Raw genomic sequence first — 26,161 nt, forward strand, 5'->3', positions numbered from 1 at the left:
CCCCACTCCTCTCCTCGCCCCCCTCTCCCCACTCCTCTCCCCGCCCCCCTCTCCCCACTGCTCTCCCCACTCCTCTCCCCATCCCCCCCTCTTCCCACTCCTTTCCCTGTCCCCCACCTCTCCCATCATTTTGAAAATGCTGAGACAAGAAGGATAATATGTCTTGGAGGGAATCGCATGACTTGCCATCCAGCTCCTCTCAGCCATCGTGTCTATAATCGAAGGACCTGGTCATTGATATACCAAAGCCAGTCCACAGCAAGTTGCTGCTCCTCAATGCCTTCAGGTAAATAGGCATCTGGAATTTCCACCAGGAAAAAAAAAAAGCCAAAGTAAAAAAAAAAGAAACAAGAGAAGAACTACACAAACCAGTGAACGGCAGCCACACGGGGCTTCAGCAGCGGTGGTTGAGTCGGCGGCATCGGGACCGAGTTCGAGGAGGCGAGGTGACTCGGGCCGCAGCCCAGCGGTCCAGCAACCGGCACAGCCGAGGGGACTCGGGCCGCATCCCAGAAATCGGAACGCAGCCCGGCAACGGGCACAGCGGAGAGGACTCGGGCCGCATCCCAGAAATCGGCACAGCCGAGGAGATCCGGAACGCAGCCCGGCAATCGGCACAGCGGAGAGGACTCGGGCCGCATCCCAGAAATCGGCACAGCCGAGGAGATTCGGAACGCAGCCCGGAAATCCAGCAATCGGCACAGCCGAGGGGACTCGGGCCGCAGCCCAGCAATCCAGCACGGGAAAGGCCCGAGGAGCCAGGCCAGCAGGCACAGAGACCTCTGAGGAGAAGGAGAGCAACCAGAAGGCTCGCAACCAAGACCGTGAGTACAGGGCCCAGGGAGGGAGGCCCAGGGAAAAGCCCGAGGAGCCAGGCCGAAACAGAGGCCCAGAGACCTCTGAGGGGGAGGGGAACAGCCCGAAGGCACCGGGAAACAGCGGCTCACAGACTCAGACCTGAGAAGGGTGAACCCAGGAGCCGAGGCCCAGGGACCACGGGGTCGGAGAGGGGGACCGGGAAAGTTCGCGAACAGGGAGAGGGTAACACCAAACCCGGGGCCCCAGAAAAGCTTATTCTAAGATCAACAATACTTTACCAAAAATGAGCGAATCAGAAGACCCACAACAGCCCCGCTTCCAGATTCCCCCCAACACCACAAAAAAAGCTATAAAAACGATCAAGCATGCTCAGATGAGAGAAAAACCAGAAACTCTCTTTACTGACTGTTACAACAATGGGACAAAAAGTAACCTCATATTCTACTCAGATCAGCCAGCGGCTTGGATCAGAGCAATAAAATCACACTATACCAGTGTTAAGCTAAAAAATACCGCAAATGGGTCCATAATGAAAATTAACACACCAGGAGACAGTTCAATCACGACTGTCAACGCGTACAATACCGGAACAATATTAGTGCAAGGCAACCTCGACAAATTTGCAACGGCCTTCAGGACACTGAAAAGATCAACTATGAGGGGAATGAACAGCCCCAGAGTGGCCCACACTCCCCCCAACATTGACAACTTACCAGGAGAAAATCTGCATGGTCAAGGGATGAACGAGCCACACAGTTCAAACCAGACACTAACCCCGGGGAACCACAGCCACACGATACAACTGACAAACCCCAGCATAACTACCACGGAGGAAGCCACACATAGTTCCCCTACCATTCCCAGCCCACCAAGAGAAGAGCAGCATAGCCAGGAAGTGAGTGAGCCTTCCAGGGCCGACCAGCTTAGCCAGGAAGTGAGTGAGCCTTCCAGGGCCGACCAGACACATACCCCAGGATCACACAGCCAGATACAACCAAAAGATAAATTTAATCAATTAGAGATAGAGATGGTTAAACTTAGAGAGGAGGTCCTCAAATTGAACGACAAACAAAAGCAGGAGAGGGAGAGACACAAGAGAGAGCTGAATAGACTTGATAACCAGGTGAATCTACTTAAGAATCAGGTGAAAGAGCTGCAGGAAAAAGAAGAGAGCCATAGAGGAGAGAAAACACCATTAGACCAGCAACCAGAGACTAGAGATAAGACAAGACAGAGCCGGACGGAACGGCTGCACTCCCACACGGAACAAAAGCAACAGACACACAATACAAGGGGTGCCACACAGACCGACCAGCATACTGACTCGCAATCTTCCCCCACCACCATGGAACCACAAGCGAGCCGCTCACAAGAGGTACGCACACACCAGACACCCCAGCCCAGCACACACACTATGAGTCCAGGCAAAAGCCACCAGACAGTAAACACAAACAAGGCTGACGTCGTAATACTCATAGACTCAAATGGGAAATTTCTATGGGAGAAAAAGCTCTTCCCTAGAAGTAAAGTAGAAAAGATTTGGTGCCCAACAACAGACAGAGCCATGGGATGGCTGACCAAAGCCAGATTAGGCTCCCCCCAACACATAATAATACACACGGGCACAAATGACCTAAAGGCCAAACAGAAAGAGGTAGCAACATCGCTCAGAGCAATGATTAGGAAGGCAAGCAGTACATTTCCAAACACTAGAATCACTGTTTCCACAATATTGCCGAGAACAGACTTCAACAACAACACAATTCATGAGATAAATGCCAGCATAGCAACAGAATGCGAATCAAACCACAACGTACACCTGGCCCAACACCCCACCCTCGATGAAGAATGTCTTTACGACCACGTCCACATCCAAAGGCAAAAAATATCGATCTTTGCTAAAGCCCTGAAGGACGTCGCTTTTAACCGGGTCCATACCCAGACTCCAAGAGGACCCCCCGCCGACCACCAGAGATCAGCGGGGTACATATCAGGAACACTACAAAGACCACCACCACACCAACCGAGACCGGAGAGGATCCCCATGCAAAACAACATTATCAGACCTGCACCACTCCTGTCCCACAGGGGAATAGGACCGCTACCAGCCAGACAGAGGGAGAGATGCACAGGACGTACGCAATACCTCAGACAGAAACAATCCATTAAGAGACAATAAGCAGATGTGCAACAGCATCTACTTCCGCCTTATGGATCAAGGACTAATTAATAGAAAGAACTGTAACCAAATTGTATTAACTTTTGTAGACAACTGGGGTGATCTTTTTTTTTTCCCCACACTTAGACACGACAAACACGTACCACTCTTTAACCTATCATAGAAAAAGATAAAACTTAACATGAAATCCTTATATATTTCGACCTGGAATATCCAAGGTCTACGCTCTTCAGTGCGAGAAGTGAAGAGTAGGACCCCAGAGTTCATAGAGGAAACTAAAGATCTAGATATTATCATTTTACAGGAAACTTGGTATAAAGGAAAAGGACACACCGGCTGTCCCCAAGGGTACACTGAGCTAGTGGTCCCCTCCAATAAATTACCAAGTGTAACCCAAGGCAGAGACTCCGGAGGCATACTGATCTGGTTTAAAACAGAACTTAAGAATTGCATCAAATTTATAAAAAAGGGCGAAAACCATATGTGGCTCAAACTTGAGAGGGAGATTATCTCAAACACCCAAGATGTTTACATTTGCGCACTTTATATCCCTCCAATCGATTCCCCGTACTACAAAGAGGACACCTTCTCCAACATGGAGGGGGAAATTATCCAATACCAGGCCCAGGGGAACGTGTTGATCTGTGGGGACCTCAATTCAAGAACGGGCGAAGAACCAGACTTCACCAATAATCAGGGAAACAATTACGTATTCGGGAATAACCACTTTGACATCCCTTCCCTTCCATACAGGCATAACTGCGACAAGCAGTCAAATACCAACGGTAAACAGCTACTACAGCTCTGTCGAAACCTGGGTCTGTACATTGTCAATGGTAGGTTCATAGGAGACCTCCTAGGAAGATCGACCTACTGCTCACCTCTTGGCTGCAGCACAGTAGACTATATGATTACAGACTTGGACCCATCCTCTTTCAGAGCATTCACAGTCAAACCACAAACAACACTGTCAGATCACAGCCAAATTACTATGTTTCTCAAAAAGACAGAAACAAACAACATAGAAACACAACCCAGTAAACTGTACAACACCAAAAAATCGTACAGATGGGCCAAAAACGACACGGAAAAATACCAGAAAACAATTAGCAATGCATCAACTCAAGCTCTCTTAGACACCTTTCTGGATAACATATACACTCACAATAAAGAAGGCGTAAACCGGGCAGTTAGTAAACTAAACAATATTTTTAATAATTTGGCAACAAATGCAAACTTGAAAGCTCGCAAGAACAAACCCAAAACAAAAAACTATGAAAAATGGTTTGACCATGATTGCCATAACATGAGGAAAAAACTTAGAAAACTATCAAACCAAAAACACAGACATCCAGAAAACGAGGAATTACGCCTTACTTATTGTCAGACGCTAACACAATACAGAAACACACTCAGGACCAAAAAAGAGCAATTTATTAAGAATACACTCAGCTCCATGGAGGAATCCATTGAGTCGAATTGTTTCTGGGACAACTTGAAAACACTACACAAAAAACAACACGACGATTTGTCCATTCAAAATGGGGACACATGGGTAAACCACTTTGAAAAATTATACCAGAAAAACACACTAAGACCAGAGCAACACCAAATACGCAAAAAACTGGAAAAGCTTGAAATGGCCATAAAAGATAACCAAAACCCGCTAGACGCCATAATAACAGAAAAAGAACTTCTTGAAAAACTCAAGGACCTGCGACCAGGAAAAGCTTGCGGGACAGACGGCATACTAAACGAGATGATTAAACACGCAGACGACAAACTGAAACTGGCTATCCTAAAACTCTTCAACTTGGTTCTGAGTGTCGGTTATTTCCCTGACATCTGGAACAAAGGACTCATAACACCCATATACAAAAGTGGGGACAAAATCGACCCAAACAACTATCGAGGCATCTGTGTAAACAGTAACCTGGGGAAGGTATTCTGTAGCATCATAAACAAAAGACTTATAAACTTCCTTGAAGAGCACAATGTCTTGAGTAAAAGCCAAATTGGATTCCTGCCAAACTATAGAACATCCGATCATATCTTCACCCTACAGACCCTAATTGACAAACACGTTCACCATAACAAAAGCAAAATCTACGCATGCTTTGTAGATTTCCAGAAGGCTTTCGACTCCATCTGGCATGACGGTTTATTCCTGAAACTTATCGAAAGCGGGGTAGGAGGTAAAACATATGATGTAATTAAATCAATGTATACAAACAATAAATGTGCAGTTAAAATTGGAGACAAACAAACAAAATACTTCCCACAGGGGCGGGGGGTGACGCAGGGCTCGCCAATCTCACCGACACTCTTTAATATTTACATTAATGGATTGGCAAAACTACTTGAACAATCTACAGCACCCGGCCTCACCCTATATGAATCCAAGGTTAAATTCCTCCTCTATGCCGACGACCTGGTTCTGCTGTCACCAACTAAGGAGGGTCTACAGCAGAACCTGGACCTGCTGGAGTCGTACTGCCAGACTTGGGCCCTGACAATAAATCCCCAAAAAACCAAAGTCCTTGTGTTCCAGCAAAGATCCAAACAACATGGACCCACAATAAATTTCACAGTAGGAACAACCAAAATTGAACAAACCACTCACTACACATACTTGGGCTTAAAAATCAGTTCTACGGGAAACTTCAAACTGGCTGTGAATGAACTGAAAGAGAAAGCAAGAAGGGCTTTCTATGCCATCAAAAAATCAATCCAAATAGAAATCCCAATTAGCATTTGGCTCAAAATTTTCAAATCAGTAACTGAACCAATTGCACTCTATGGCAGTGAGGTCTGGGGACCACTAACACAACAAGATTTTGCAAAATGGGACAAACACCCAATTGAGATCCTACATGCGGAATTCTGTAAAAGTATCCTCCGGACTCAAAGGAAAACAGTAAACAACGCATGCAGGGCGGAACTAGGCCAATACCCATTAATAATCACTATCCAAAAAAGAGCCACCAAATTTTGGAATCACCTACAAATGAGCAACCCCCAATGCTATCACTACGACGCCCTGAAATGCCAAGAGCTGACCATAAAGAAGAATACCCTCAGTCAACTAGTCCTGGGACTCAATAAAGTAACTAATAACAATACTAACAATAACCAGTCCCAGGACAGTGACAGGGTAACACAAAGAATTCGACCCAACACAATCGTCGCTAAGCAAAAGGAAAAATATCTGTCATATTGGGCAGAAACAACAAAAACCCAAAGCAAACTCAATTGCTACTTGGCCCTAAACAGACAATACAACATAGCTGATTACCTGACCATGGTAAAGGATAACAAACTGAGAAGAACCTTGACAAGGTACAGACTTAGCGAACATAGCCTAGCGATCGAAAAAGGCAGACACAGGCAGACCAGGCTGCCAAGAGAAGACAGGATATGCTCTCGCTGCAGTCAGGGAGTAGTTGAGACAGAGATGCACTTCCTCACAGCCTGTGGAAAATATCAGGGCATCAGAGAGAATTTCTATCAAAAATTCTCACAAATATGCCCTGAATTCAGAAATCTGACTGACAACCAAAAACTCCCATTCCTACTGGGGGAGGAGAGAAGCTGTGTAACACTGGCGGCACACTATGTTACAGCTTGCCATGAACAGAGGGACAACCAGTAAACTAAGACAAGAGTATATATAAACAAGGCGAAAATATATTTATAAACTCAGGGATATACCTGTTTATACACTGTATGAATGGAACCGCGTTTATGTGTTCAACCATAAATGTATTTTGATGCTTTGGCAACATAAGATGTACCTTATCATGCCAATAAAGCGATTTGTATTGTATTGTATTGTATTGTGTGGGGGTTCTTCAGTGGCAGATTGGCAGAACCCCTCCCAACTAACAGCGTAAACAGCAGGAGATCGGGAGAAATCTGTGGAAAATGAGGGCCGGGATCTTCAGGATGAATTCACAGATCCTGAATGCCCATGGGGAGCCTCACTTGAGGGCAGCAGAGGCTAGAGATAGGGCTACAACACTGTAGTGCTGATTCTCTGAGCCACATGCCTTTGATGCAAAGCTTCCTGCTGGGAGTGCCAGGATTTTACCCTTTTGTGTCCCTGCAGCGTGCAAGACCATGGTGGCTCCAGCAGCAGAGTGAAAGGTTAGAAAGGTCACTTCATTCCAGGACAGATCCTATGGGCTCGATTTTCATTGAGCCATGGAGGCGGGCTTGGAGGCGTGCGGGGGGTTAAAATCGCAAAAACTGGCGGGTGGGGGGGACCCCCCACCCCGCCTGATTCCCGACTCTGAGCAATTTAACTCAGGCGTGTCTGATGGTTCCGACTCCGTCCCGCATCCAACAGGCGGGACTGGTCTTTAAGGCCCTTAATAACCACTAAATGGCCTCTATAATCCTATTTCAACAGGCCTTTGCAAATTTAACCCTTTTCCCATGTAAAACACGCCTGGTGGGAAACACGAATGTGAAACCTGGCGGGAGCACGATTGGATTGCTGACTATCAACTGCAGGTCAACCATTAAAGAGGAGATTTGATCAGCCATCATTTGCAGGTAGCAGGACTTATTAGTCTCAGGTCTGGGGCAACTTTTACAAGGCTTAACCACACCTATGGAAGTTTGGAGCCTGACACCCATCTCCAGTGTGGCCTCCTGGGAAACCCCTCTCGCCACCTTCACTCAGCGCTTCCTCAACGGAGGCATATACCAGAAGCATGGGAGCCATTTATTTCCTTCCCATCTGGGCATTAGAGGAGATCGAGCACCAGCCGCAGCACCAGCAGAACCAGGAACAACAGCAGCACCAGCAACAGCAGCAGCAGGAGCGCCAGGCTGCTGCTCACCCACTTGAGGCTGCACAGGCCAGAAGGGGCCAGCGCCTGGAAGCCCGTCGGCACAGGAGATACCCCCCAAACAGGGTCTACAGACGCAGGGTCAGCTACCTAAACATGTCTGAGCAGCAGTGCCAAAGGCGGCTCCGACTTTCATGAGAGGTAGTGACTGACATCTGCGCAATGCTACAGAGGACCAGGTGGATAAGCATTACCAGTGGCCGTCAAAGTCACCACCGCACTCAACTTTTTTGCCTCAGGCTCATTCCAGGGATCAGCAGCAGACATCAGCAGCATCTCCCAGGCAGCCGCACACACTTGCAGGTAACTGAGGCCCTCTTTGCCCTCGCGCATAATCACATCCATTTCACCAAGGATCGAGCAAGTGTCACGGCGCGAGCGGTTGGATTAGCTCACCTGGCAGGCTTTCAAGGGTGCAGGGAGTCATTGACTGCACACATGTGGCCCTTAAGGCACCCCGTCGCAATCCAGGTATTTTTGTCAACCACAACGGCTTCCACTCCCTTAACGTTCAGCTGGTGTGTGACCACAAGAAGGAGATTTTGCATGTTTGTGCCATGTACCCTGGCAGTTGCCATGACTCCTTCATACTGTGCCAGACTATTGTGCCTCCGCTATTCAGTCCGCCAGACCAACTTAATGGATGGCTACTTGGAGACAAGGACTATCCCCAGAGGACATGGCTGATGATGCCGTTGAGGAGACCATCCAACGAAGCTGAAGAGAGCTACAAATCCAGCCACATGTCCACCAGAGCCATAATCGAGCAAACCATCGGTTTGCTGAAGATGCGCTTCAGATGCCTAGATAGATCAGACGGAGCCCTGCAGTACTCAGCAGCCAGGGTCTCCAGAATCGTCGTGGTTTGCTCTGCGCTTCACAACATGGCACAGCATCGTGGCTTGCAGATTCCTGAGGACCAAGTGGCTTCTCACATATCCTCCTCAGATGATGAGGGGGAGGAGGAGGAGGAGGAGGGCAAAAACGAACATCCTGCAGAGGCCCATCAACCAGCGGCAGCATTACACAAGAACATTGCTGCCCGGGATGCAAGGAACGCGCTCATCCTGGCCAGATTTGCTTAGCCTAGTCAAACAAACACTTCTGCCTCGCAGCTTCTTACCAGAGCATTGACAATGGCCAAGAACCAGAGGATTCCTATCACTCTGACCACCATACTGACAGTTGCATGTATGCCTAAGGCCTCAAGGTGGAAGTCCCAATAGCGAAATGACAGACGCCACAACTGCAACATTTGCCATCAGAATTTTTATGTACAATTACGACGTGATGGCATTTTTATACTAAACACAAAATTCCACCCAAGTAACTACCCTTGTGACTACTTGTGCTTTACCTTCCTCTTATGCGTGCTCCTACATAGTGCTTCCCCTGTGGTTTCAGCAGATGTGGAGGCCCCTTGCTCACTTTCCTGCTGCTCCTATCTCGACACCTTTGGCGGGCGTCCTCTGGGGCTGCGAGCCTGTGAGGGCTCGTCAACAGTCTGCTGCTCCTACGGCTGTGCAGGGGTTGAGACGTCTATCTCACTTGGGTGTGGACTCCGGTGGGGCTCTGACCGAGGGCTCTGCAGTGGCATGGAAGTGTGAGCGCTTGGAGAGGAGTCCCCACTTCCTTGAGGTATGCCACCAACCTCCCTCTCATGGGTCAGGACCCCCTCAGCACCTGCAAGTGGCTGGAGAGCACCTTGCTGCACATCAGGGGGGCCATGGGGACCCGTATCTGCAATGGCAGTCCTACTCAGAAGGACTTCCATGAAGGTCTGGTTTCTCTGTTCAATAGATGCCCATCGCTCCTCAAGAGATGTCATTCTATTCTGAACAATGACAATGTTTTCCATACCCTGGCGACTAAGCCCTCTCCGTAGCCCTCCTCTCCTCTACCGTAGCCATCCTCTCCTGTATGGTAGTCAACCTTACCACGGAGGTAGCAATCGTTTCCACGGAGGTAGCCATCCTTTCCGTGGTGATGCGTTCATGTGCCAATGACTCCACAAAGGCTCTGCTCATGCTCGCTATTGACTCCTCCATTCGCTCCACACTCGCAGCGACCCTAGAGACAAAACCTGCCAGAGACTCCTGCATCTGTGCCTGGAGTTCCATCACCTCTGATTTTATGGATGGACCCAGAGGCAGAGGGTCGACATGCAGCTGAGCCGAGCTGGCAGAGTCCTGCGCCCTCCGACTAGGACTCTCCACTGCTGTCCCTGCCTCCACGATCTGCTCATGCTCACTTGTGAGCTGTGATACACCAGGTGACAACACTGCACTATGTCCCGAAGGTCCCACCGAGGTGTGTCTGCGCTGGTGCTGGGTGCGCTGAATTCTGGTGACGCTGTGCCCTCAGAGGTTGCAGCTTCCTCTGAGGAGTCTGGCTGCTCAGCCTCTTCTTCCTGGCTAGGGAGGATGGATGTTTGTGATGGTCCTGTGGGGGAGTAAAGGAAAGAGTCAGAGATGTGATGCAAAGGCTACATGCACATAGCTTTTTGCAGATGCTCATAAGTCCATCTGTTACAGCTTCACAATCATTATCAGCAACTCATGCAATGTCAAAGTGAGAGATGGGAAACTTTTCTGTCACCAACTTGCTATGTTGCACCCATCTGACCATCCCCCACACGCAAATCATTCTCAATGCCCATGATTTCCAGGACGGCCTCCTCCCAGGGAGTCAGGTGGGCTAATGAGGCTGTCCCTCCTCCTGTCCTCGCTCGCTCTCTCTTGTTGTGCGCTCTCTTTTCCTGCAATGAGGGAGACAAGTGGAGGTTGAGTGAGAATGAAGGAGTGAGTGCAGAGATTGCATAGCATAGATATTTAGAAGGAGACAAAGATGGAGTGAGTTTGCAAGACCCAGGGCCCTCCCTGTGTGTTGTCAGTTGTGTTCAAAGCATCAGAGTGATAGGGAGTGTGGGGGCTGTATGGTGGAATAGTTATGTGAATGTGAGCATAGAGAGAGAGGGAATGGGTAAGGGTGCATGGATGTCAGTGTCAAGTGGGATGTGGAGGAAGAGATTGCTAAAGCTGAGTGCTGGTGAGGAAAGGCAATGGGGATCAGATTGAGGGTGATGGGAAATTCATACTCACTTTTCCAGTGCGCTGAAGGTCATGAAACCTTTTCCTGCACTGTATCCAGGTTCTGCAGGTGACTCCCAAGGAGTTGACCTCCTCAGCCACCTGCATCCACACAGCCTTGGTCTGAGTGGGAGGCCTCTTCCTCCCTGATGAAGGGAACAGAACCTCCCTGTTGGCCCTAGCCCCATCCACTAATGCCTGCAGTGCCGCCTCATCAAAACGAGGAGCTGATCTTGCCATCCTGCTTGTCATCTTTCCTGCAGGTCCCTCTGACACCAAATGGAGAAAGCTTGGAAGCCTGCAGAAGAAGCAAGGCTTGCTGTGGACCTTAAATGCAGCAGCAATGATGACGTCATCGGAGAGGACCTTCAGTCGTGAAAAACCCATTTGCAAAGGCTTCCCACACGTTGGAAATCAATTGGCCAATTGAGTTAAAATTGCATCAGCCTCCCACATCCATTTAGATTCGTGTGGGAAACACGAAATTCGGATAACACAACAGCCCGCACCTGAGTTAAAATCCAGCCCTATGTCTTTGCTGCGGGTGGCACTGCACTGGAAATCCCTCATCAGAGTTGAGAATCTTCATGCTTTCCCTGATAACAATGCTTTTCCTCTTTTTTCAGAACACAGGGAGCACCAGAGAAGAAGGCACAGCAGACCTCACGATAACATCCGAATCCTCATCTGCATCGAATCTCTCTGTCAGCACAATGTGTAAGTGGTGATAATCCACCGTTGCCATGGAACTATTAAACACAATCCTGTAGCAGAACAACAAGCAAATCCAAACAAATCTAGATCTCGCATTCTGACACTAGGAACCTACCGGCAAGACAGTGAAGGGAACTAACAAGTCTGATCCAGGAATTTATGGTGCATATTTATACACCCCGTCTAATTTTCTTTTCTATTGACTTGAATGGAAAAGAGTATTGGACGGGTGTAAAACGGGCTGCCGATTTGCTATCTCCCATTTTGCGCGAACGTCAAAGACCAATTTCACCCCAAGGTGTCATGCTGTGGAACAAGTTGGTGCAGTCATGCTGCTGTCTCCTAGATATCCCTGGTATACGTTCTGTGAATTAGTAAATACTTAATATGCTAGTGGAATCTAGTGGCAGAACATCATCACTGCACCGACCTTTACCTTTGTTGCATTGACAGGCTGTCCAATTGGAATATCAACCAACAGTTGAACACCTGCAGTGGACACTAACATTGGTTCCAGTCAACAGCTCACCAAATGCTTCAAATTAATTTCCACCAATTCACAGACAAGATTGGGCCAATTGTATGCTCAGAACAGCAATCTCATAACTTATTATTAATGGAGTCTTACTGTAGAACTCTCCTGTGTGTTTATCTATTAGAGTACAATATCTGTGCGATTGCAATATTGTACTGAACCTACAATGCTCTTGAATGGTTCGAGGTGTTACATGGTTAGCATGGACCAGGTTGTTAAAAAAAAAACATTTTCAGGTGCCATGATAGTTCCTGTCCCCCGCTCCCCCCCCTCACTCCTCTCCCTCTCTCCCCGTCCCCCTCTCCCCACTCCTTGCCCCATCCCCCCTCTCCCCACTCCTCTCTCTGTCCCCTACCTCTCCCCGTCCCCCTCTCCCCACTCCTTGCCCCATCCCCTCTCCCCACTCCTCTCTCTGTCCCCTACCTCTCCCCGTCCCCCTCTTCCCACTCCTTGCCCCGTCCCCCCTCTCCCCACTCCTCTCTCCGTCCCCTACTTCTCCCCATCCCCCTCTCCCCTACCTCTCCCCATCCCCCTCTCCCCACTCCTTGCCCCGTTCCCCCTCTCCCCACTCCTTGTCCCATCCCCCCTCTCCCCACTCCTTGCCCCGTCCCCCCTCTCCCCACTCCTTGCCCCATCCCCCCTCTCCCCACTCCTCTCTCTGTCCCCTACCTCTCCCCATCCCCCTCTCCCCACTCCTTGCCCCGTTCCCCCTCTCCCCACTCCTTGTCCCATCCCCCCTCTCCCCACTCCTTGCCCCATCCCCCCTCTCCCCACACCTTGCCCCGTCCCCCCTCTCCCCACTCCTTGCCCCATCCCCCCTCTCCCCACTCCTCTCTCTGTCCCCTACCTCTCCCCGTCCCCCTCTCCCCACTCCTTGCCCCGTCCCCCCTCCCTCCACTCCTTGCCCCATCCCCCCTCTCCCCACTCCTCTCTCTGTCCCCTACCTCTCCCCGTCCCCCTCTTCCCACTCCTTGCCCCGTCCCCCCTCTCCCCACTCCTCTCTCCGTCCCCTACTTCTCCCCATCCCCCTCTCCCCTACCTCTCCCCATCCCCCTCTCCCCACTCCTTGCCCCGTTCCCCCTCTCCCCACTCCTTGTCCCATCCCCCTCTCCCCACTCCTTGCCCCGTCCCCCCTCTCCCCACTCCTTGCCCCATCCCCCCTCTCCCCACTCCTCTCTCTGTCCCCTACCTCTCCCCATCCCCCTCTCCCCACTCCTTGCCCCGTTCCCCCTCTCCCCACTCCTTGTCCCATCCCCCCTCTCCCCACTCCTTGCCCCATCCCCCCTCTCCCCACTCCTTGCCCCGTCCCCCCTCTCCCCACTCCTTGCCCCATCCCCCCTCTCCCCACTCCTCTCTCTGTCCCCTACCTCTCCCCGTCCCCCTCTCCCCACTCCTTGCCCCGTCCCCCCTGCCTCCACTCCTTGCCCCATCCCCCCTCTCCCCACTCCTCTCTCTGTCCCCTACCTCTCCCCGTCCCCCCTCTCCCCACTCCTTGCCCCGTCCCCCCTCTCCCCACTCCTTGCCCCGTCCCCCCTCTCTCCACTCCTTGCCCCATCCCCCCTCTCCCCACTCCTCTCTCTGTCCCCTACCTCTCCCCGTCCCCCCTCTCCCCACTCCTTGCCCCATCCCCCCTCTCCCCACTCCTCTCTCTGTTCCCTACCTCTCCCCGTCCCCCTCTCCCCACTCCTTGCCCCGTCCCCCCTCTCCCCACTCCTTGCCCCATCCCCCCTCTCCCCACTCCTTGCCCCATCCCCCCTCTCTCCACTCTTCTCCCTGTCCCCCTCTCCCCTACCTCTCCCCATCCCCCTCTCCCCACTCCTTGCCCCGTCCCCCCTCTCCCCACTCCTTGTCCCACCCCCCCTCTCCCCACTCCTCTCTCCATCCCCTACTTCTCCCCATCCCCCTCTCCCCACTCCTTGCCCCATCCCCCCTCTCTCCACTCCTCTCCCCGTCCCCTTCTCCCCACTCCTTGCCCCATCCCCCTCTCTCCACTCTTCTCCCTGTCCCCCTCTCCCCTACCTCTCCCCATCCCCCTCTCCCCACTCCTTGCCCCACCTCCCTCTCCCCACTCCTCTCCCCGTTCCCCCTCTCCCCATTCCTCTCCCCATTCCTCTCCCCATCCCTTCCTCTCCCCATCCCCCTCTCCCCACTCCTCTCCCCACCGCCCTCTCCCCACTCCTCTCCCCATCCCACTCCCCACTCATCTCCCCGTCCCCCTCTCCCCACTTCTCCCCGCCCTCCTCTCCCCATTCCTCTCTCTCTCCCTGCCCCCCCATTCCTCTCCCTGTCCCCCACCTCTCTCCACCTCCCTCTCCCCACTCCTCTCCCTGTCCCCACCTCTCTCCCCAAGTGCTCTAATTCTGCTCAACTTGCTCACTCCCTCTCACTGAGACCAACCCCAAGCGTTGCAGCTGCAGCTGCCCCCCTTCCAACAAGGCCCATCCCTATTACTCCAGCTCTGCTCCCTCCCTTACAGTACTTTTAGGAGTGAACCCTTTCCCATTGCTCCCCAGCACTAGGCCCCTATATTTCTCCTCAGAGCTCTGGGACTGAGAGGGAGCAACGCTCTTTGAAGAAGTAGCAAGGCTCTCTTCTGCAGTGGGCTGTTAACATGCTAAACCAAGAGGCACTGGTGCGGTGAGAGTGGACAAGAGAGTCTATACTTTCAGAGAGGCTGGGGAACAGCAACAGGAGCTGGGGAGAATGGGACCTGGAGCTATTGTGAGGGAGGTAACAGAGCTGCAGTGATAGGGGTGGCCCACATGGGAGGGACAGAAGGAGGGAGGGAAGGAGGGAGGGAGGGCAGCCAGAGTTGGAATACTTGAGGAGGAGGCAAACTTGAGAAGAAGAGGAGTAAAAGCTGAGCCCAGGTCTTGAGTGAAGAAGAGGCCCAGGAAAGAGCAGAGGCTGGACAGTGCGGATAAAATGCCAGTGATGGGAATTAAGGGAGACAGGAATGTGGAAGTCTCAAGATGGCCAAAAAACATTTGAAATCATTTTTCCCAGTGATCTAATAAGGCCCAAGTAGTTACTGCAGCAAACAGTGATGTTACAAGCCTACTTTACATACATGGGTAATATATTACAACTGTATAATATTAATATATTACAACAGTACAATAGTATAACCGTACTATGGTACTATAGGAATATAGGAACAAGAGGAAGTCATTCAGCCCCTCAAGCCTGCTCTGCCATTCAATTAAATCATGGCTGGTCTGCACCTCAACTCCATTGATCTGCCTTAGTTCCATATCCCTAATACCCTCATCTAACAAAAAATGATCAATCTCAGTTTTGAAATGTTCAATTGACCTACCCTCAACAGCTTTTTGGGGGAGAGAGTTCCACATTTTCACTACCCTTTGAGTGAAGAATTGCTTCCTGATATCACCCCTGAAAGGTCCAGCACTCATTTTATGCCCTCTTGTTCTGGACTCCCCCACCAGAGGAAAGAACCTCTCTCTATCCAATCATCTTAAACTCTTCAATTAGATCACCCCTAATCTTCTATACTCAAGGGAATACAAACCTAGTCTATGGAACCTGTCCTCATAATTTAACCCTTTTAGCCCCGGTATCATTCTGGTGAATCTGCGCAGCACCCCCTCCAAGGCCAATACATTCTTCCTGAGGTGCGGTGCCCAGAACGGAACACAGTACTCCAGATGCGGTCTAGCCAGAGCTTTACACAACTCGGAACATAGGAACATAGAACAGGAGTAGGGCATTGAGCCCCTAAAGCCTGTTCCATCATTCAATGAGATCATGGCTGATCTGCGATCTAACCCCATATACCCAACTTTGGCCCATATCCCTTAATACCTTTAGTTAACAAAAAGCTATTAATCTCGGATTTAAAATTAACAATTGATCTAGCATCAATTGCCATTTGTGGAAGAGAGTTCCAAATTTCTACCACCCTTTGTGTGTAGAAGTGTTTCCTAATTTCACTCCTGGAAGACTGGCTCTAATTTTTAGACTATGCCCCCTAGTCCTAGAATCCCCAACCAGCGGAAATATTTTCTCTCTATCTACCCTATCTGTTCCCTTTAATATCTTGAAAACTTCGATCAGAGCAACCCTTAGCCTTTTAGATTCTAGGGAATACAACCCTAATTTGTGTAATCTCTCCTCGTAACTTAACCCTTGGGGCTGGATTTTCATTGAGGAGTCGGGTAGGAGGCGGGACTACAACTTTCGGGGTTGTAGTCCCACCTCCATCGAGTTCTAGCCAACCCATGCGATTTTGACTTGATTGACCTTGTTGAGCCCACCCAGCGGGCTCAGCAGGCCAATTAAGGGCCACCCGGCAACAGGTGACATCACAGATTGATATTTCATCTGTCAAGACCTTTTGACAGATGAAATATCAGCGTTTCACAGCTGTTTGAAGCTGTCAAACACTGACAATCTGCACTCCAAGTTAATTCCTTCCTGTCAGGATGATTTAGAGATCTCCCCGGAACAGAAAGCTGAATGCTGCAACTTTTGACAGATCGCGACCATTCTGCTTTCTGTGCCGGTGAGATGAGGGACTCCCGAGACCTGAGGGAAGGAAGGCTGTAAAGGTATGTAAATGTAAGTAAAACTTCTTTAAACACTTTAAACACACCAAACACACTTACCTCTGCACTCATGCACCCATCACTCACCTGAGCACCAGACGTCTCGACTCCTCCAAGCCCTTCATCCCGACGGCCCACCTCGCTAACTTGTCATGGTTTGGAGCCATCGGGAATCCCACATTTCAACAATGAAAATAGGGATTGGCTAAAAACTGCCTGTTAACAGGCAGTTAATTGGCACTAATCCCCTTCCCGCCTTGGGGAGGCGGGTCCCAGTGTGGGGCAGGTACCCACCTCCTTTGAAACTGGCATGGAGGCCGGTTGGGGGGTGGGATGGGTTCATGCCCCCCGATTTCTGGATTTTAACCCCCAACACGCCTCCAATCCCGCCTCCACAGCCCAATGAAAATCCTGCCCTTGAAGTCCGGGCATCATTCTGGTAAACTTACGCTGCGCTCTCTCCCAGGCCAATATATCCTTCCTAAGGTGTGGTGCCCAGAACTGCTCACAGTACTCCAAGTGTGGTCTAACCAGGGCTTTGTTTAGCTGCTGCATAACTTCTACCCCCTTGTGTTCCAATCCTCTAGATATAAGGCCAGCATTCCATTAGCCTTTTTAATTATTTTCTGTACCTGTTCATGACATTTTAATGATCTATGTGCCTGGACCCCCAAGTCTGTTTGGACATCCACTGTTTTTAGCTTTTCACCATTTAGAAAGTACCCTGTTCTATCCTTTTTAGGTCCAAAGTGGATGGCCTCACATTTGCCTATATTGAAATCCATTTGCCACAGTTTTTCCCATTCACTTAATCTGTCGATGTCCCTTTGTAATTTTATGCTTTTATCTACACTGCCTACAATGCCACCTAACTTTGTGTCATTGGCAAATTTGGATATATGACTTTCTATGCCATCATCTAAGTCATTAATAAATACTATGAATAGTTGAGGCCCCAACACAGATCCCTGCAGGACACCACTAGTCACATCCTGCCAATTTGAGTATCTACCCATTATCCCTATTCTCTGTCTCCCACCGTCCAGCCAATTTCCTAACCAGGTCAATAATTTGCCCTCAATTCCGTGGGCATTGCGTGGACTTAGTTAATAGTTTCTTATGTGGGACTTTATTAAATGCCTTCTGGAAGTCAATATAAATAACATCCATAGACATTCCCCTGTCCACTACTTTAGTCACCTATTCAAAAAATGCAATCAGGTTTATCAGGCGTGACCTACCTTTCACAAATCCATGCTGGCTCTCTCTGATCAACTGAAAATTTTCAAGGTGTTCAGTCACCCTATCCTTAATTATAAACTCTAGCAATTTCCTGACAACAGATGTTAGACTAACTGGTCTATAATTCCCTGGTTTCCCTCTCTCATCATTCTTAAATAGCAGAGTGACATGCGCAATTTTCCACTCTAAAGAAACGGTTCCTGAATCGAGAGAACTTTGGAAGATTATGGTTAGGGCATCTGCAATGTGCTCACTTACTTCCTTTAAAATCCTGGGACAGAAACCATCTGGCCCTGGGGATTTGTCACTCTTTAGTGCCATTATTTTCTTCATTACTGCTATTTTACTTATGTTAATTTTATTGATTCCCTGTCCCTGATTTAATATTAGTTTCCTTGGGATTTCCGGCATGCTATTCTTTTCCTCTTCGGTAAATACTGACCCAAAGTAATTATTCAACATGTCCACCATTTCCTTATTATCATTGACAATATCACCGCTTTTAGTTTTTAATGGGCCAACATTGCTCCTGACTACCCTCTTTTTCCAAAAATAATTGTAAAAATTCTTTGTGTTGATTTTGATATCCCCTGCAAGTTTCTTTTTGTAGCTCTTACTATCTGTTTTGTGACCCTTTGCTGTTATTTGTATCTTTCCCATTCATCAGGATCTGTGCTATTTTTTGCATTTATCTATGCTTTTTCTTTTAGTTTTATGCTGTCCCTTACCTCTTTAGTCATCCGTGGCTGTTTTTTTTGGCAGGTAGAGCTCTTGCCCCTCAGGGATATAAACTGGTTCTGTATCACCTTAAAATCTTTTTTGAACATCTCTCACTGATCTTCTGTCATTTTACCCAGAAACAGATTTGCCCAGTTTACTGTGGACAGTCTTTGTCTCATCCTGTTGAAGTCGGCCTTACCCAAATCTAGAAACTTTGAAGCTGTTTCGCGTTTCTCCCTTTCAAACTTTACGTTGAACTCGATCATGTTATGATCGCTATTAGATAAATGTTCACGCACGGTTAGGCTGTTAACTAAATCTGGCTCATTACTCATTACTAAATCTAATATGGCATGCCCCCTTGTTGGCTCTAGGACATATTGTTATAGAAAACTATCCCAGACGTACTCAAGAAATGTAATACCTTTCTGACAGGTGCAAGTCTGCTTATCCCAATCTTTGTGAAAGTTAAAATCCCCCATTAAAACCATACTGCCTTTACTACATGCTTGTCTAATCTCTGTATTTATACAATCTAGCACTTCACAGCTGCTACCAGGGGCCTATACACAGCTCCCACTACAGACTTAAATCTTGTAGCATAACTTCCACTCCTTTGTATTTCAGCCCCCTTGAGATGAAGGCTAACATTCCTTTAGCCTTTTTTTTGTACCTGTTCACAAGTTTTTAGTGATTTCTTTATGTGGACCCCTAAATCTCTCTGCTCCTCCACAATTCCTAGCTTTTCACGATTTAGAAAAATACTCTGATCTATCTTTCTTAGGTCCAAAGTGGATGACCTCACACTTCCCCAAATTGAACTCCATCTGCCACAGTTTTGCTCACTCACTTTATCTATCAATGTCCCTTTGCAACTTTCTGCTCCCATCAACATTATTTGCTGTACCACTTAACTTAGTGTCGTCAGTAAATTTGGATTTGTGGCTCTCTACTCCTTCATCTAAGTCACTGATAAATAAAGCTGAGGCCCCAATATAGATCCCTTGGGGGACACCACTAGTCACATCCTGCTAATTGGAGTACATACCCATTATCCCTACTCTGTCTCCTACCTCCTAACCAATTCCCTACCCATATAAAAATGTTGTCTCCATTTCCATGCGCTTTCATTTTTGCTAACAGTCTCTTGTGTGGAACCTTATCAAATGGCTTCTGGAAGTCCATTTAAAATAACATACATAGACACTCCCTTATCTACCACGTTAGTGACCTCTGCAAAAAAATCAACTAGGTTGATACTGTAGTGAGAGTTTTACTTTGCATCTATAATAATAATAATAATTAATATAATAATAATTAATAATTCAACTTTATTGTCATTGTACAATGCACAAGTACATGAACAACGAAATGTGATCTTGCAAGCTCCCATGAGTCCAGTACAATAACATTAACATTAAACGTAAATAGCACCGTCCTGGGAGAAGCAAAGCCGCTGCGTCTGTGCGCGCCGCCATTCCATTTCCACCATTCCTCCTGTCCGACAATCTTCAGCCCAACGCCCGGGCCTGCTCACCAGCCGCCCCTGCCGGGGCTCCTTCCGTGACCTTCTCACCAGCCGCCCCTCCCGGGGCTCCTTCCATGACCTTCTCACCAACTGCCCCTCCTCGGGGCTCCTTCCGTGACCTTCTCACCAACCGCCCCTCCTCGGGGCTCCTTCCGTGACCTTCTGCACCTGGTCTTCCCTGATGGTCACCCCTCCAGGTACTAACCAGGCCTGGCTCTGCTTAGACTTCCAAGCCTTGCCAGTGACCCTGTCCCTAGTCCCAGGAACAGGGCTCATCTAACTCATGGTGTACCTAACCTGGGAGCGTTTGATGGTTTAGTGTAGAGACAACCTTACTCAGCATCTAACCCAGATGTAGCAGAGACGGGAGTGTTTGATAAGATACTGTAGAGGAAGCATGACTCTGTATCTAACCTGTGTTGTACCTTACTTGGGAGAGCTTCATGTGGCAATGTAGAGTGACTTTACTCTGAATCCAGCCAGTGTTGTACTTGTTATGGGAGTGCTTGAAGGGGTAGTGTATATTTGCTCTGCATCTAACCTGTATTGTACCTGACTTGGGAGTGCTTGATGTTTACAGTGGGGACCTGAAATGGAAAGAGTTTCATTCCCCCAGCGCTGAGTTCCCTTATCTGAAAGTAGTTAGAAAGGTTTTTTTCTGTCCTACAGCAGCTTCCCTGAACCTAGGCAGGAAGGACAGCCCACATTCCCTGTGTTTGTGCTTAAATGATCTGAATGAGATCTATTTACAGGATCTGCAGTTACTGTGGACAGATTATAATCTCTGCATCTTCCTCTCATCCCTTTCACTGTCTGCAACAAAAATTCAAACAAAGCTCAGTCCTGTCTGAGCATAAAAACAGAGCCTCTTTCACTGGCACTGATCGGCCCTGCAGTCTTTTGCTGCTCTTATCCCTGATGCACAGTTTTGATGTTGCCCTGTCTGGACAAGCAGCAACTAGAAGGAAAAGAATGAGTCGTGAAACAGACACTTGTCTTATGCAAAGCGAAACATTTTTCTCTGTACAGACAGCACCCCCCCTGAGATCCAGGTTATGGGGGACAATTCACTCCCAACTGCTAAAGTACAGTTTGCATGCGTCTCGCTGTCAGACACTGTCACAACTTGCCGTGCTGGGATTTGAACTCACACCATCTCGGATGTGAGTCCAGGACCATAACTTGTACACTACAACAACAACTTGCATTTATATAGCGCATTTAAAGTAGTAAAATGACCCAAGGTGCTTCACAGAAACATAATCAGATAACATTTGACACCGAGCCACATAAGGAGATATTAGGAAAGGTGAACAAAAGCTTAATCAAGAGGTAGGTTTTAAGGAGCGTCTTAAAAGAAGAAAGCGAAGTAGAGAGGTTTAGGGAGGGAATTACAATCATACAATATTACTATATTACAAGAATACAATGTTACTATATTACAACCATCCAGCATTACTATATTGCAAAGATACAATGTTGCTATACTACAGCCATTCAATATTGCAACCATATCATGGTAGCATATTAAAGCCATACTGTTGAGATACCGCGGCAAACGTGGGAGTCGAGACCAGAGCTATTGAAAACACAACTGCTTTATTCCAACCACATGGCAAACAGGAACTAGAAAAGCCCGCGCATCCACTTAAATACTTCCCAGACAGGAAGTGCTCCCGGCAGCCTGTCCCTGCGGGAAACAAGTTGCTGGAGGAAAGGGCCCCCGGCTGGAGGCTTCTGCTTAGACTGTCTGTGCCGCCGTGAGCGGATTATGTCCAGTGGTGGCGTGTCGCCACAGAGCTCCCCCCAGAGTCCGCTTAGGAGGAGTGGACGAGTCGTGACGGTGGTCTAATGGTTCTGCCGCAGCGGCTCTGAGTGGTCGCCGGTCTGGTTGGTTGGGTCGGGCGGTTCGCCGCCGGCTGTGCTGGCTTGCCGGGGGGACGGCCTCTAGTTGGAGGCTGGGCCACGGGGACCTGTTCCCCTGGTTCTGTGTGTGCTGGTTTGAGCCGGTCGATGGAGACTGTCTCGACCCTGTCGCCGAGTCGCAGCTTGAAGACCTTGTCCCCGGTTTGTAGTACCTCGTACGGACCGTCGTACGGGGGTCGCAGGGGCCCGCGGTGCGCGTCGTGTCGCACGAAGACGAAGCGCGCCTGCTGTAAATTTGGCGGGACGTGAGGTGCGAGTTCGCCGTGTCGGTTGACCGGAAGTGGGGCGAACTGCTGAGCGGAAGAGAAAGAGTCGAGCCGCTGCTGTTCGGCCGACCAAGGCTTGGTAGGCTCCGGAAGGAATTCGCCTGGGACGCACAGCGGTTGTCCGTAGACTAACTCCGCTGCCGAGGACTGGAGGTCTTCCTTGACCGCGGTGCGTAGGCCGAGTAGCACCCACGGTAGGCGGTCAGTCCAGGTACTGTCCTGCAGGCCGGTGCGGAGTGAGGCCTTGAGTGACCTGTGGAAGCGTTCACAAAGTCCATTGGCCTGCGGGTGGTACGCCGTGGTGCGGTGGAGCGTCACCCCGAGGTTGCGTGCTGTGGCCGTCCAGAGTTCGGAGGTGAACTGGGCGCCTCTGTCGGAGGTTATGTCGGCCGGTACGCCGAACCTCACAACCCAGGTGCTAACGAACGCCCTGGCGATGTCGGCTGTGGTGGTGGAGGTCAGCGGCACTGCCTCAGGCCAGCATGTGTAGCGGTCGACCATCGTGAGGAGATAAGTTTGGCCTTGCGATGGCGGCAGGGGACCGACGATGTCGACGTGTACGTGGTCGAAGCGGCGGCTGGGTACCTTGAAGTCTCCCAGGGTTGCTTTGGTGTGCAGCTGCACCTTAGCCCGTTGGCAGGCGAGGCAGGAGGTGGCCCAAGTCCGAACATCTCTGCTGAGGCCGCGCCAGACGAAGCGCTTGGAGAGGAGTTTGACGGATGCGCGGGAACCCGGGTGAGAGAGCCCGTGGAGCGCGTCGAAAACGCGGCGGCGCCAGGTCTCCGGGATGACCGGCCTGGGTTGGCCGAGTGAGACGTCGCACGTGACTGCCGTGGCTTCGGGCCCATGCGCGACCTTGGCTAGGCGTAGCCCTGGCAGGCTGGTAGCCGCCGAGAGGAGGTCTGGGTCCGTGAGCTGGGCCGCTGCTAGTTGTGCATAGTCGACCGCGAGGTGATTCGCACAGACGGCGGGACGGGAAAGGCAGTTGGCGACCACGTTGTCTCTACCGGAGACGTGCTGAATGTCCGTAGTAAACTCGGAGACGGCCGCGAGCTGGCGTTGCTGCCTAGCGGACCAGGGTTCGGTGTGCTTGGCCATCGCGTATGTGAGTGGCTTGTGGTCCACATATGCGGTGAAGGGGCGGCCTTCCAGGAGGAACCTGAAATGGCGGACCGACAGGTGGAGTGCGAGAAGCTCGCGGTCGAAAGTGGAGTATTTGACCTCCGGGGGGCGCAGTTGGCGGCTGTAGAAGGCAAGTGGCTGCCACGCGCCATTGACCCACTGCTCGAACACGGCCCCGACCGCGTGGTCGGAGGTGTCGGTGGTGAGCGCGACCCGGGCATCGGCCCTCGGGTGCGCGAGCAGAGTGGCGTCGGCGAGCGCGTTTTTGGTGGCGTCGAAGGCGGCTGCCGTGTCAGTGGTCCAGGCTACGTCCATCTTGCCGGATTTTCCACGGAGGGAGTCGTATAGGGGCTTCATGAGGGCTGCGGCTCTGGGGATGAACCTGTTGTAGAAGTTCACCATCCCGAGGAACTCCTGGAGGCCCTTGATGGTTGTGGGGCGGGGGAATTGCTGGACGGCCTGCACCTTGTTGGGCAGGGGGATGGCCCCAGCAGGGGTGATGTGGTGACCGAGAAAATCGATCTCGGTTCGGCCGAATTGGCACTTCGCCGGGCTGAGGATGAGCCCGTGTTGGGCTAGGCGCCCGAACAGGATGCGAAGGTGTTCGAGGTGTTCCTGTTTGGAGGAGCTGGCCACGAGAATGTCGTCTAGATAGACGAATAGGAAGTTCAGGTCCCGGAGGACTGAGTCCATAAGGCGCTGGAAAGCCTGTGCTGCATTCTTGAGGCCGAAGGGCATCCTCAGGAACTCGAACAGGCCGAATGGGGTGATGACGGCCATTTTGGGGATGTCCGCGGGGTGTACGGGGACTTGGTGGTAACCGCGCACCAGGTCGACTTTGGAAAAGACGGTTCGTCCGGCCAGTCGGGCCGAGAAGTCCTGGATGTGTGGCACCGGGTATCGATCGGGGGTGGTGGCGTCGTTGAGGCGGCGGTAGTCCCCGCAAGGGCGCCAGCCTCCGCCGGGCTTGGGGGCGATGTGGAGGGGCGAGGCCCAAGGGCTGCTGGAGCGGCGGATGATGCCGAGTTGTTCCATGGTGGTGAACTCGGCCCGCGCGATTTCCAGCTTGGCCGGGTTGAGTCTGCGGGCGTGGGCAGAAACTGGGGGGCCGGTGGTGGGGATATAGTGTTCCACACCGTGCTTGGTGGCTTTGGCCGAAAAGGTCGGGTTAGTGAGGGCGGGAAACTCAGCTAGGAGTGCCGAGTAGTCGTCCGTGGCTCTGGCGAGGCAGTAGGTCGTCAGGCCGGCCGAACGGGCCGGGGTAAAGGCGCCGGGGATGGGGGCCATAGTGTTGATGTCGACGAGGCGGTGCCTCGGAATGTCGACAAGGAGGCCGTGGGCGCGTAGGAAGTCGGCGCCGATGAGTGGGCAGAGGACCTTGGCTGTGAGGAACTCCCAGCGGTAGCGGCGGCCCGCGAGGTCGAGCGTGACCATGCGGGTGCCATATGTGCGGATTTCAGAGCCGTTGGCTGCAGCCAGTGTGATACCCCGTGTGCCGCGTTGGATCTCGAGGGCGGAGGCGGGGGTGATGCTATGCTGGGCCCCTGTGTCGCACAGAAATCGGCGGTTGGTTCTGTCGTCAGTGACGTACAGTGGGGGCTCCTTCTGCCCCGCGGCCATCGCGGGGGCCGGTGCGGGGGGGGGTTTGAAGGTACACGGTGGCGTGCAGCGTTGAGCCCTAGCGCCAAAACGGGTGTGGTAGTAGCAGTGACCCGGAGTGGTAGGGCGGTCGGGCCTAGCGGCCCGGGAAGACACGTGGTCGTTGCTGTGAGGTCGGGCGCGACGTCGCGAGCGGCCTGTGCAGAGAGCAGCCGGTCGGCCTTTTCGGCTATATCATTCAGGTCCGTGGAGTCAGACTCCACAATGAGCGGGCGGATGCTGGCGGGGAGCTGCCGAATGAAAAGCGTGCGAAAAAGGGCGCCGGGGTTTTTGTCGTCTGAGAGGGACAGCATGTGGGAAAGCAGGTCTGATGATGAAGCGTCACCAAGGCCGGGGAGGTCCAGGAGTTGGCAGTGGCGCTGGTAAGAGGACGTTTGAAATTTTTTAAGTAGCGCAGCCTTCAGATGTTCGTACTTGCCCTCTGTTGGTGGATTCTGCAGCGCTGCCCAAACCTTGGGGACTGTAGCGTAGGTGAGCGAGGCGACGAGGTAGTCGTACTTCGTGGCGTCGACTGTAATGCCTTTCAGCCGGAATCTGGACTCAGCTTGAACGAACCAGGCTTCGGCGAGGTTCTCCCAAAAGTCTGGTAATTTAACCGTGACTGCGTTTGTATCCGCCATGCTAGCTTAGGATTCGTCCTGAGCGTCGGGGTCACCAGTGTTGAGATACCGCGGCAAACGTGGGAGTCGCGATCAGAGCTATTGAAAACACAACTGCTTTATTCCAACCACATGGCAAACAGGAACTAGAAAAGTCCGCGCATCCACTTAAATACTTCCCAGACAGGAAGTGCTCCCGGCAGCCTGTCCCTGCGGGAAACAAGTTGCTGGAGGAAAGGGCCCCCGGCTGGGGGCTTCTGCTTAGACTGTCTGTGCCGCCGTGAGCGGATTATGTCCAGTGGTGGCGTGTCGCCACAATACAATATTAATATATTACAA

The 26,161-nt window shown here is 50.9% G+C and overlaps 1 protein-coding gene across 1 annotated transcript in view; it reads left to right on the plus strand.

Moving 5' to 3' along the window:
- LOC147116021 (adipolin-like) overlaps positions 1–26,161 on the plus strand; it is a 522,017-nt gene that overhangs the window by 482,829 nt on the left and 13,027 nt on the right. Inside the window, exon 6 of the mRNA XM_085989490.1 lies at positions 11,570–11,660. Coding sequence (XP_085845616.1) covers positions 11,570–11,660 — 91 coding nt within the window. The remainder of the gene's footprint in view (positions 1–11,569; positions 11,661–26,161) is intronic.

The sequence above is a fragment of the Somniosus microcephalus genome, chromosome 6, assembly GCF_052327205.1.
Source record: "Somniosus microcephalus isolate GS21.2 chromosome 6, FLI_Smic_1.0, whole genome shotgun sequence".
Classification (NCBI taxonomy): domain Eukaryota; kingdom Metazoa; phylum Chordata; class Chondrichthyes; order Squaliformes; family Somniosidae; genus Somniosus; species Somniosus microcephalus.